A 13,325-nucleotide genomic window follows, 5' to 3' on the forward strand; every position below is an offset into this window, starting at 1 on the left:
TCATTTTCTAGGACAAAGTTTCTGCAGAGTGGCAGAAGTTCATTTGATATTTACCTCTGAATTAGGCGGGACTGTTGGTGTGGAGTAAGCCCGCCCCCACTTCCTGTCACCCATCTGCTATCATCCCCTCACACTCCACCGACCCAACATTGTCATGCAGCAAAAATGGTGATCAATATCAGAGCCATCCAGATGTCAGGTCAGACGAGGAAAACAAAGACGTACATGGATGTTTTCGTCTGCAAGCGGATGAATCGGAATAGAGCGGAGCAGGGGGCTTGTGACCCGCCCGACGTTTTTACGTCACAATTTCTTTATTGCATTCATGTTTATTTATTTTATTTTGTGTTAATTGATGTTCATTTTATTTTAAGAGATTTTGTTAGATTTTTTTTAATCAGAAGCTCTAGGACTTTTTTTTCTTAAAGAAAAATCTTCAAAGCTTTAAAAACCTGTAGAAAATGACTGTGAAGGACGTTTGGCAGAGAGACAGAGACTTTCCTGTTTGCCACGTTTGGAGTGTGGACAGGCGCGGAAGTCTCATCAGGGCTGCGTGCGTTCGGAGCTGAACTTGCGCAGCTCGTTTGCGGGTTTGCTTGCAGACCGAGCGTCCAGAAGCAGCACTATTTGCGGGGAGGAGGAAGCGCCCAGCCTGTAAAGCGGCACTGCGGCATTGCCGTATCAATGCGCCCCGTTCTCCCTTCCTCGGGATCCTGAAGCTCGGAACCGGGTAGAGGAGGAGGAGGAGGAGGAGGCGCCCTGTGCTGCTCCTTTGCGGGATTATTTGCCAGCCTCAGACCTACTTGCGCTTTATCTTTTGTTATTTTTATTGTTGTGGAAAAAAAAGGCCTTCAACTTCTCCGGATGGGCTTCCCCCCCAACACTCGCAAGGGTTTGCATTTCTTGGTTTTGCATGACGTGTCTTGGAGCTCAGAGAGGCTCGCTTTTGTTGTGTGTGTGTGTGTGTGTGTGTGTGTGTTGTTGTAAATGAGGCTCGCAGCAGCAGCAGCTCCAGCCCGCCGCCGCCGCCGCCGAAGGCTGGATCTCAGAGGCGGTGATCTCCACTGACAGCCCCGACAGAGTCCGTCCAGATCCGGGGAGCGCGCGGCAAAGGCTGCGGAAACACTCTATCATTTCTTCCTTGCCAATACAAGATGTTTGGAGCTGTTTGGTGATGTGTGTGTGTGTGTGTGTGTGCCACCAAATGAGTGCTGGCACGAGGCATCGGGCTAAAGGCGCAGACACATTCAGCTGTCATTCTTTTAGGGTTTAGAGGGCAGCAAACCTGCATGAATTTAAGGAGGAGCTTTCCATAGCAGTGACACAAGATTGTGCATTTATTTGTCCTCAACAAAAAGTCCAACTGGAAACAGGGTGCAGCAGAGCATGTGCTGCAGAATCCAGATGAGCTGCATGACATGACAGCCTGTGTCCAAGGAGACGGTGGTAAAGTTGGAGATGCTGCATGTTGACTGTGACAGATGGATAGCTGGGTGGCTTTGGGTTTGTGTGCTGATGCAGATGAAGGTGGGATTCCTCTGCGCAGCATTTGGAGGCAACGGCTGTCTTAATGAAAACATGCAGAGAGTAAAGCTGCTGTTTCACTGACATCATTGATGAGAGCTGTCAGAGTGGACAAACGGATGCAGTCAGCACCAATGAGCAGGGGGTTCTCAGGCCTTACAAGTCCGATTTTTAAAGAAAATGGGCCAACACACTGTTGAAAGTCATCCTTATTTTTTTTAAAGCAGCCATATTGAGTGTCAAACTGTGAGGAATTGTTTGCTGAGCTTTGTGGTTAAGTGTAGATTTGAGTTCTGCTGGGGTCAGGAAGGTTTTTCTTCGTTTTGTGTCAAAAACCTCCAACTCTCAGTGCAATTAGTCCCCTTTTTTAAGCTGTTGAATGCAAGAAGTTTGTCCTGTTATATAATGAGTGAGGGCTTAAATGAAGAAGGGAAGGTAAATTCAATCTTAGTGGTCGTTTGCCTTCTGCCAGGCAACAATTGAAAATAAGAATTTCTTTTTTTAATCTGCCTTTCCTGGATAAAAATATAAAAGTTTTAGGGCAGTTTGATGACTAAAGGGAGACATTTCTTTAATCATTATCTAAAGCTGCATTTGAAGACCCACTCTGATGGAAAAGAGTTTTTGTGGGTGTTTTTATCATGTTATTGTGGCATTTTCCACAATGGGGAATGTCATATAAAGACAATGAGGCTCAAAATTGCATTTCTGAATATTTATTTTTTCATCTCCGATATCGCTCGCCATTTTTGTTGTACTAGAAATGTTAGATTGGGAGCGTGAAGGGCTGTTAGCTAAGTGGGAGAGAGTGTAAACAGAGAGCTCTCATTCAATGGTGATGGGGAAGGGGGGTGGGCTTGCTCCACCCCAGAACTCCCGCCCACATCTCAGAGGTGAACTTCTAATGAACTACTGCCGTTCTGCAGAGATTCCTTGTCCTTGAAACGACACACGCTCAATGATTTTGGCTAAAAATGGCAGTATCAAAATAAAAAGGGAATGCTTTTACGATAGATCAAAAGATGATCGGAGTGGGACTTTAAATATGATTAATACTGATATTTTCACCGATGCAACATTCAGTGGTTAACTCTGAGTTTTCATAAATTCAATTGGAATTTTTGGGTCTCTCAAAGAAGAGTCAGATTTGTGCTGTAGAAACGATACTACATTTCTGGTGTCACTTGTGTTAGGAAAGGGCTAGAAAAATCTACATCTGCTTTTCTTAGTTAAAAAAGGGAGAAATGACCGACTTTTTTGGAAATTTCAACGTCAGAAAATATGAAATGCTGTGAAGGAAAAAGCTGAAGATCACTCTCACATACTCTCTCAGTGTAAAGAAGCATTGTGTTGTTGCAAAGATAAAGCTTTCACGCCGAATGACTTGTCCGTTCTGGATTATGTCTCTTTTACTGACCTTGCTTTGCGATCACGTTCCAAATGCATGCCCTCTGTCTTTCTGTGTCTTTGTTTTGCAGGAAGGTGAGTTTGCAGTCCTAGGGTAAGAGCAGTGAGTTCTAGCAGAAGAAGGATGGGGTGTCGCCTGCTCACCTCAGCATGGTGGGGCATGTTCACCGAGCAGACGTCCGCATTAACCTGAAAAGCCCTTCCTCTGATGGATTTGGCTGCTTTGTGATAACCTCTGGAATGGATCGTTTTACACAGGATTTGATGGCCCGCCTTTGGGGATCTTTGAGTGGAACCTACCTTGATTGACTCGTTGCTGCTCTTACCAAGGCGTACAATTCACAACTGTTGGATCTAAACAACTGATATCATTGTATGGGATATTGCGGGGGTTTTCTTTGAGGGGCTTTTACACTCAAGTGGAGCTCGAGTGGTGTCACAGTTTGGCTCTTTACAACCTGTGGGTTTTTACTGGGATATTCAGTATGAAGGACACGGATATCCCTCGATCAAGTGGCCTGCGGAAGAAGAGGAAGTCGAGGTCAGAGAGGAACCGGGAGAGGAGAACAAATGGGATAAGGAATAACCACGTTAAAGGCTCAGTGCGCCACCTCTCCTCCGACTCTGAGCGGGAGGGTGAGCGCGCGCCCTCCTCCTCCCGCCCTCGACCCCCACGAAAAAAGCGAAAGGACTCCACTTCCACTGAAGAGGACATCATTGATGGTTTCTCCATTACAGGCTTTATGACCCTGGAGGGTCTGGAGGTGAGTGATTAAGCACCGATAAAGCAGCATCCATTTCCCCTTTTTTGTGTTTCCGTCTTTTGATAAAACACCTAAACATCTGCATATATTTGCCTGTGTGCTGTTTTAGAAGTCGGAGCTTGAAGAACGCTGCTGTTGCCAAAGATTACCATCTGTTTTGTGTACGCTGTTGTAGATATGTTTCTTCAGCCAAGCCTGTGTCCAGGTTAGACGTGTTCAGTGGTGGCAGTATTTGGCTCTCCAGTTTTCGTGCAGCTCAGAGTAAAACATCTATTTGATCCACATTACAACAGTTTATTGTGAGTGGGAGAGATGTATTGTGTAGAGGCTATCAATTCTCCTTGAAATTTGGCACATGTTGCATTTTTGTCAGGTGAATTATGACTCGCGCAGCACAACTGCCACATTTTTCTATATGAATGTGTGACAAGTCAAAGGAAAGATGCTGCACCCAAACAACTGAGCATCTGAAAAGCTGTTTCAGGATAGAATTTCTCTACCGATACAAATAAACCACATATATTCTGATAACGGCAGTGGGGAAAAAAACGCTGTTTAAGTGTGTGTCCGTATCTGATTTATCTCTTTGTTAATGCTTGATTGACAAAGTACCTGGCAGTGGCTCTAAACCTCAAGCACTTTACAAAATGTTGATTGAAATTCCTCCCAGTCTAAGTAAAATCAGAATAATTCATTTGAACAACACTTGATTTCTTTGGCATTTGGAGCGTATGATGGTCATTGAATATTTAATGGTGAGAAAATGCAGCACAAGTAGCTAAACTGATGATCTGAGCTCCTTAATAAAGCTCTATCTTCTCATCAAATATTAGAAAAGCATCAACACTGTCAGATGATAACACGTGCTTCTTCTTTCTTTTATGAGCAGCATAAATACAACAGTCTGACAACACAAAGACCATGCATTTATGTCCCCTCATAAATACTTATTCAGGCCTCTTTTGCACTGTGATACCTTTTGAAAAATGTAATTGTGAGGTCAAGTATTGTAAGAAGTTGTGTATTAGGTTCTCACTTTTGACTTCAATCAGTAATATTTAGGCTTTATCTAGGTCGTCAGCCTCTCACTGTTCTTGTTTTTCTGTTTCCGAAAAATATTCCTTTGCAAATTGAGTTTATAATCTGTTGAAAATTGTCACTCCCAAGTCATTCTAGTCTTCATAATTTTCTAAAGAAATGGACAACGTGTGGTCATGTGATCCATTCATTTCGGTATCGGACCAAGTGGATAATTTTTTTGTTACTAGCCTGACATAGTATTTCTAAACTCTGGCCTTTTCAAAAATGGGGCCTAATGAAGCACAAACACGCGTTGAAACATGCTCGGCTTGTAAAGCTAACGGCATAATGGTCTGCTGTTAGAGGCTACTATGTGTGCATGACGGAAATATCAAATAAGTTTAGTAAACAAGAACACACAATTGTCATAAATAAACAAATGCAGCCACAGAGGTAAGCAGTTTGTGAAACCAGGTTGCAAGTGTGTTTATACACCTTTTGAAAGTTGGACTACTTTGCATTGGAGTCTCTAAAGATTGATATTCTTGTGATAACACGCCACCCTGGGTGGTGATTTGAGAACTCAACTGGTTCCTTATGTTGAGCCCTTCCTGATTTGTCTTAATTGTCCTAATTTCCAGCTGGCTCTCAACTTCAGCTACAGTCAAGATAAACCTCTTTGTCTTCATATTCAGAAAGTATTAGTCCCACTCCAAATGGTCTCATATTTCCTGCTCTGTCCCGTTTTGCTCTCACAGCACAGGAAGACAGTTCCTGGGGTCCAGGACCGGTGGGGTGTTGCACCTCGGCAGTAATTCCGTTCTTGAGAACCGTATTTTCCGTAGTCACCACAACCAAATGATCGGTATTTCTTTAGACTTTGGCACAGAAGTGCTCTTTGAGTCAGTCGATTTTCTGCATATGACAGTAATGTACCAAAAATATTTTGTGTCCTGCACAGCATGCCATTATTGTGATCTCAGTTGACAGTAAAAGATGATTGACATGTTGACCAAACTTTTATTGAACGCTCTCTTACAGCTTGAGTTCAGTTACTTTTTTTTGCATTGATTGCACTCAGTCACTACTACAGAGGATGTCAATATCCTTGCCTTAATGCACTCTAATTAGCCTTTGATGCAATTAATTGTAGTCCTTATAACAAGTCAACACAATATAAATAGAAACATGTACTGTGTGTCTGAGAAGTAAACGTTGAAGTGCCTGTTCTCCATATCTCCGTTAATGCTCTTAACAGAATTGTATGTTTTTACGTTAATGCACAAAAAGAGATTGGCATATCTACACATTTGAAAGAATTAGTCCTATATTTCTTGCTCAGACAAGTGTTAATTTACATGTCATACTTTAAAAGAAATTCTACAAAGTGATTTCCTGGATTTTTGTTGTTTTTCCTTTCTGTCTCTCACAGTTGAAGTGTATCGATGAGTCCAAACTCACCTTTTTCAGTGGGACAACTGGTACTACTGTATATAACACCAACATTTGATTTTATGCAGATGATGAACAATAATACCCACTTAACTGACTCAGTCATGGCAAAAGAATAGACTGAGACACACTGTAGGATGAACAGATTGTCCTAGAAAACATCACAGATCCTTAACGTATTGATTGCTTGATATTGTTTTAGGACATGGATTATCATGTGAAAATTGGGGTTATTGTCAGATCGCAAACGTAGGTTAAGAAGCACCAGCACGTCTCTGCTAAGAATATTAATACGTTTCAACAATTTGTGATTGTGCTTTCATACAAGGACTTACTCAGGGATTTGTAACAGCATCTGACTTGCAGTGTGTAATGAATTCATTGAGAAAATCATCTTTAGGTCACTCATGTGACCTATTTCAAGGGTATTTACAGCTCACTTTTCTCTGGTATGTCAACTTTTCAGCCAGCCCGACACTTCTCTACAGCTTTTATTCACAGTGCATTGAACTGTCAATGTTTCTTTGCTATCTTTCTTGCCAGACTTTTTGAGTTATTCTTGTCATTATTTTGTTCTGCGTCAGTCAGACAAAACATTTCTTTACACCGTTCGCCTGAGTAATCAGATATGTGGTTTACAAAGCCAGAGAAGATCTAAAATGTCCGTTGAGTTCATTTTAACGTTTCCATCCAGCTTTTTCACTGTGCTGATCGGCGTCCAACTTCCAAGCCAGCATCAGGATTGCAGCCCAAGCTGATAATTACTTTAATTGGACGATATTTTGTCAGTTTACAACACCCATAATTGCTTCATCTTTTTCTTGGCAGGCTGCTGCATAAACACTGAACTAAATACATTAACCAGAGGAAGGTAATGTGGAATCAGAGGGATTTAGGAAACACTTTGTACTCAGGAACAAGTTTGACAGAGAGCAATCCAATTATTCTTGTTTACATAATGTGTTTGTGTGTCCTCACTAACTCAGTGTTTGTGGGAACGTGTCACAAACCATTAAGGCTGTATCAACCTACAGGTACGACTTTCACTTTGTTCTGAGGCTGGTTTGGAAGTGAAGGGGTCAGTTTAGCTCAGTGGTCCTAAAACTTTTTCTCTTGTTCCCCTATTTGGAGGAGGAAAAATGTTCTTTCCCCCCCACTGTGAAAAAACTGACAAATAAGCCAGATATGTTCAACTTTAATTCCATATCAAAATCTTAAACATTCCTGCTGATAGAGACTAGAAAAAATGAAATAAAAGATCATTCCCTTTGTAAGAACAATAACATTAAACCGATGTGCCAAAAGCAACACAAAGTTGTGTCAATGGCTGCAATGCGCCTGCTTTGTTCTACACATCTTTTAGAACAAGCAGAATGCCCCCAGCCTTCTGCCCCATGAGTGGATGCTCCCTCTCCACACCCAGCAGAGTCCAGGGTGTGTCTGTGGTGTAGACCTCATCCTCAGGGTGGAGTCTGACGTGATTTCAATCAGTTTTTAGTACTTTATTCTTGTTATTTTTTCGGTTTGGATCACTTTTCTCACAAAAAGTGGACTATTTGTTACGTGGTGCGCCGCAGACCTCGAGTGCAGCGGCAAAGGAAAGTGATATCAATGCTGATGGTCACGATGGGTCAAATAAAGCATCAGTTCAGAGAGAAAGTTCACCTCTTACTTTTTTGTCCAGATGATGAAGCTAAAGTTGGTTTTAAAGAAGCCAGCGCAGTGTTACAAAACATTTAAGCTATGTGACTGGAACTTCTTTTTAGGCGTGCGGTTATCACTGTGCGTTATCACTTTTTAATGCACACCCAGCAGCCAGTCAGAATTGAGTATTTACCTGGACCATGGTACAAAGTAAGTGAAGTAAGACCCGAGGATATGCAGTTTGTAGCGAGTTCTTGGTTAAAAATGGGATATGTTATGCTTTAACTGATGACAAGCCTTTTATTATGTGTCTGCCACAGCAGAGGGCAATTAATGCCAACAGGAGCTAAAAGGAAAAATGCAACTATGTATGTCCCCCCACCAAAAAGGAAAAAAACCCAAAAACAAACAAAAAATCTACAAAGTAGAGAATTCTATCAGCGGAAATGTAGACAACCCCCTCAGTACAAAGTGTCCTCCATCCTCATACAGAAATGGAAAGTCTCTGCATTTACCTTTTTATAGGGGACTCAACAGAACAGTTTTATGACATTTTAATGCTAATTACAGCCATTTTTCTGTAGGTTTACGACAGTTTCCCTAGCATCAGCATAACTAAGGGCACCTAATTACTAAAATGTATATACATTATTGGATATAAAGATTGTCTTGAATAGTTCCTTAGTACATTTGAGGTGGCTGGATGGTTCAGCTAGCTAAGTGTAGGACTGGTACATGGGAAATCAGGGTTGGATTCCCAGTGGGGGCAATGAGCTTGGGCAAGACCCTTTGCGCCATTGCCTAATTATGTAGCATCAAGGGGGCCAGAATCTGGGTCTACCTGTGCCGGTCCCCAGTCAGGATTAAATACAGGGGTGTGTCAGGAAAGGCATCCAGCATAGAAATCTCTGCCAAACCAAGGCAGCTCACAGCTTTATGTGACATATTGAGTGTTGACAGTCTCACTTCTCAGTTGTTTATTTAGTTATTTTTTGGACAAACTCCAAGGTTTTAACTTGTGATGAGTTTGAGATGTGGAACAAAGGTGATCTCACTTAAGTCTACAATGTGCAGAGAAAACGTAACCTGGTTTATATAATATCACGGTTTATTTTAAGAAATTTAGAAAAATAGTTTTGTAGATGAGAGGTTTATGTCTGAAAGTTCAGCTAAGTTTCAGCAAGAATCTTTTGTCAAACAAAAACTAATTTCCATAGGAACAGATGTTCTTGAAGTTAATCAAGAACAGATGTTCTAGATGAACTTCAGCCTGATGAGCTGGAACAAACAAATGAATGTGCGGGAGACACTAAACTAAACATGATCACAAAATGAGCTTCTGGTTTACATTTGATCCACTGAGAGAACAGAGTTTAGGTAAAGCCTATGAAGAGCCCCTTATGTGTCAGCCACGCATTCTATAACCAATGATAACCAAGCAAACTGTTGGATTTTTGTTCCTGATCAACGTGGGAAAACAACGGGACTTTAGTTTTTATAGAAAAACTGAAATGGTCAAATTTTACATCTTTTTGGTAGAAATGGTGATTTTGAGGAAGACTAATAAGGAAGTCTAAGAATAATTAAAAAATAAGAACAGAAGACTTTGTCTTGTTTATTTCTTTTATCTAAAAATCGGTCGGTCCGTCCGTTCGTCCATGGATGGACGCGTGGTATTTAACCAGATCGCTTTGTTGAATTGAGAAGAACTCCTACAGTTTGAGATCATTCATCTATTTTGGTTTGCATTCTGAAGCTCTTACGATTGTCTAACTCTGCAGGAGTTTCTCACCTTTGTTGCAGATCAAAACATGTTGCTTGCATTAACAGAACATTGCGTTCACCATCGTGCTATGTTTTAGTGACGCCTCCTCAGACACACAGACGTGTTGGATTCTGTGATATTGCCTTCCCTGTATAACCCTTGTGCTATCCTACGACCCCACCCTTACATTGACGTGTTCTCCCTACCATGCAGAGGTGGATAAAGGTGAAGAGGATTTCATGTAATACATGGACACCAGTGAAGATCACAAATCATTGAAGAAAAAAAGGATACAGCACACTGTCTAGTGGGTCCAGATGACCCAACTCCCAACGTTAAAGTGCCTAGGATAGCACAAGGGTTACACAAGGCTGTTGTGACTTTCTAATCTCCTTCTTTTAGTGGCTGGTTCTGTTCCGTTTAGAGCCAGAACCAAGCAGTGAGCTGAACTGTCAGCAGCTTCTGTCTATCAATGCAACTCAACGATGTTCACAAATGCAACCAATGGAAAGGGCAGAGCTGAGTTTCCCTCCTACTGTGTGATGAACTTTCTAAATAAAGTCCTTTTGAAGGATGTTAACAAACGGGTGTATATTGTTGCCATAAAGGGAGGAAGAAATTCATATGATCATTTAGCAATACTTCAGTAGCACAAAGGTTTTCAGATCATTTTCTCACAGTTTCTCTCAATATGGTTCTTGTTCAAGTATAACAAACATTTTGAGCTGCCTTAGTCAAAAGATTTTCATTTTACTGGTTTTGTGTTTGCCTTTTGCTTTTCCTTTAAACCTTAGTCAAAATGCATAGCTTTGAGCCAAGCTGTGTGTTTGTTTACACCGTGTTTCTGACCTTAGTGGTATTTAAATAGAAGCATCTTCAAACACACCATGCACTACTCTTTGCTTTGCTTTTCTGGGGAAGAAAAAAACTTTGATGAGGTCAGACCCCTGGAGGTGTTTGCCTGTGCTGTCACCATGGAGCCAAACTGCTCCCAGGCCTACTTTCCATGTGCTCGCTGATGTCCTGGCTTTGCGCTTTGTTTTTGGTTTTTCTCACATGCGTGCTTTCCGTTTTGTGGGATCAGAGATGTAAAAGCAAACATGCAGAGGGAGAAGGGCCAGAGAGAGACTTTTGGAAGAAATAGAGACACAAAGAAGGACCCTTCCTCCGTGTTTTTATGATTTTCCCCTTAAACACAGTGAAAGAGTTTGCCTTCCAGCAAACTGGTGACAGCTGAGCATGTTTAGATCATTTGAATGACCCCCTGGGGCTTTCTTTCCTGTTAGAAAATCCAGTTGTACAGTGTAGCACTTATTTTTAAATAGATGTTACATATTATTCTACATGGCATATACATGATTCAGTACTTCTCTTAGGCTTTTTAAAATAGTTCCCCAGGCTCAAGGTTCTTCTAGAACAAAAGCTCTGCTCTGATAGGCTTTAACCCTGGTTCTGAGAGCTAACATTTACTCCAAAAGTCATTTACCTACTTAACTTGGCTCGAGCTTCACTAAACAAGCCACAGCCTGGCAGGAAATGAGTTTGTTCTTTCAAGGTGAGTGGAAAGTCCATTGTTATAAAGGAGAGCCAGACGATTTATAACTCTAGGCAGAATGAGGAGGATCAGCATGAAGGGGATGAATTTCTTTTTGTCTTTTATTATTTTTTTAAATCTTCATTTTCTCTGGCTGTCACCATCTGTGCCTTAAACTCGATGGACTCAGTGTTCCTTTGATCAGTCAACCAACAATGAAAATACCCAAAAGTTTTATATTCAGCATTAGACAGACATGGCAAATAAAGATGCATGAATAGGCCCTGAATGAGGTTATGCCATAATCTCTGATAACATTAGTATAGATTTTTCTAGAGTAAAAAGTTTTATTTTAGAACCTTTAAAAAGTTACAAAAACAAACACATTTACAGTCTATGGTGAACAAAAGTAGTAATAGTATACAAAACAAGCAACACTAACTCAATGACACATGTTGGAAATTGGACTTCTGTTTCTGCATGTTACAGCTCTTTACTCTTTACTGTTATCATTTTCCTGATAATTCTCTTTTTTTTTTGTGGTGCAACTTTTTCAAGCTCTAAACTGACCATCCAGATCCAGATGCCTCAATAAAAGTATGTGGACTCACGTCCAATGTGTGAAACATTACAGGGGCTGTATCATTCAAAATCAACTATTTTTTTGGTTTTAAGTGTATTATAATGTTCTTTCTACACAAAAAATAACCCCAAAGCGGCATTTTGATTCATTCACGCATTTCTAAGTATTCCTCTAAAACCTGCTCTCTGAGCACCCCCCCCCCTCCCAATCCACAAAAATGAGCGGGTTTTCACATTGTGACGTAGAAAAGTGAGGAACAGCCGCGAAAATAACTTGCATATATTTTTTAAATCATTCTTTAGTGTGCTAAAGGTAATGTATTATGATCTAGTTTCCTCTGAAAGGCTCAAGAATAGCATGATCTAGGCCCTTTAAATTGACAGATTCTCCAGTGCCCGCTGGAAGGGGCGTGGCCTTCTAACTAGCTCACCCCTGGGAGATTAAAGTGGTTCTTATAGAAATGGTAACTCAGACTAATCACTGCTTATGTCCATGTCTTGAAAAAATAGTGACTGAATTGACTTCATGTGGTTGGAGCTGGACCATATTCTATCGGTGACGTCACACTCAGTCAGCCCAGTTCTCGAATAGAATAGAATAGAATAGTACTTTATTGATTCTAAGGGACATTATTGTTTTCAGTAGAACCAAGATTTCAAGATTCAACAATTTGAGGTGCTCTATATACAGTCGGTGAGTTTAACCTCCAATCCAATTGCTGTTTCAAAGTGTCTAACAGGGAGGCATTTACTGTCTTTTATGATCCAAATGTAGATTTGAACCTACACCCTCCCATTCTTGGGGTAAACACTATTCCACAACAACACAAGTGCCTGGTCCATAAGTGAACAGATCAGTTTAATAAAAATGGCTTGGGTTCACACCTCCTTATTATAAAGCTTCTACATTGAAGCTATATAAACAACAGTTTAAGATGCAGACCTCCTGCTTTCAGACAAATGTATTCCAGAGGATTCAATCGGCAAACAGTTCCTTAACAAGAGAAGCGTAGCAGGTGTGTGACTTGTTTACCGAATATAGAGGCAGAAGTTAGAACAGAACACCTACATGTCAACAATTGTGTATCTGGAACCTCATTTCTTGTCTAGAGACAGAAAAGGTGTGAAAAAAACAAACTGACTGGCATGCTGTGGTCATCGCTTCGGAAACACGTTTTTAGCTAAAGACAAGATTGCTCTGACATTATCATGAATTTCCAGAATGAATTGTACAAATAACAAAAATCATAAATTGGGATTGAGTAAATGGTTAACCCATCAGCCTCTGTTGGAATGTAACTAAATGTTGACATTCTAGAAGTGTGTTAATGCATCCGTTTTTTGTTGGAAGTAGATCCGCTCCATTTTTACCTGTCATGGACCAACAGAGGGTTGGGAGAATGCTGATGGACTACAAAAAGTGAAAATGTATTTTACTGCAGGCTACAAATCTCTCTTCAAAAGTAGAGTAGGGCCGCTGAAGGATCCATGGATCATCATACCTCATAGATTAAGTCATCATTGTGTGCAGGTGGATGACTCAGGACCAATGCAGCCAAAGGTCATTGATGAGCTGTCAGATCGTTGATTATCAGCTAATGGCTCCTGAAGATGGACTCTTGACATTTGAAGA

General features: G+C 41.0%; 1 protein-coding gene across 11 annotated transcripts in view; it reads left to right on the top strand.

Moving 5' to 3' along the window:
• Window positions 1-516: 516 nt before the first annotated feature.
• Window positions 517-13,325, top strand: part of auts2a (activator of transcription and developmental regulator AUTS2 a) — a 356,442-nt gene continuing 343,633 nt past the window's right edge. For all 11 annotated transcript variants that reach the window (XM_078930433.1, XM_011483793.4, XM_078930434.1 and 8 more), the window contains exons 1-2: window positions 517-892; window positions 3,003-3,695. In XM_078930433.1, coding sequence (XP_078786559.1) covers window positions 3,417-3,695 — 279 coding nt within the window. In that variant the 5' untranslated portion in view covers window positions 517-892; window positions 3,003-3,416. The remainder of the gene's footprint in view (window positions 893-3,002; window positions 3,696-13,325) is intronic.

Source organism: Oryzias latipes, chromosome 14 (genome assembly GCF_053564925.1).
Source record: "Oryzias latipes strain Hd-rR chromosome 14, Olatipes_Hd-rR_3.1".
In the NCBI taxonomy this organism is placed as follows: Eukaryota; Metazoa; Chordata; class Actinopteri; order Beloniformes; family Adrianichthyidae; genus Oryzias; species Oryzias latipes.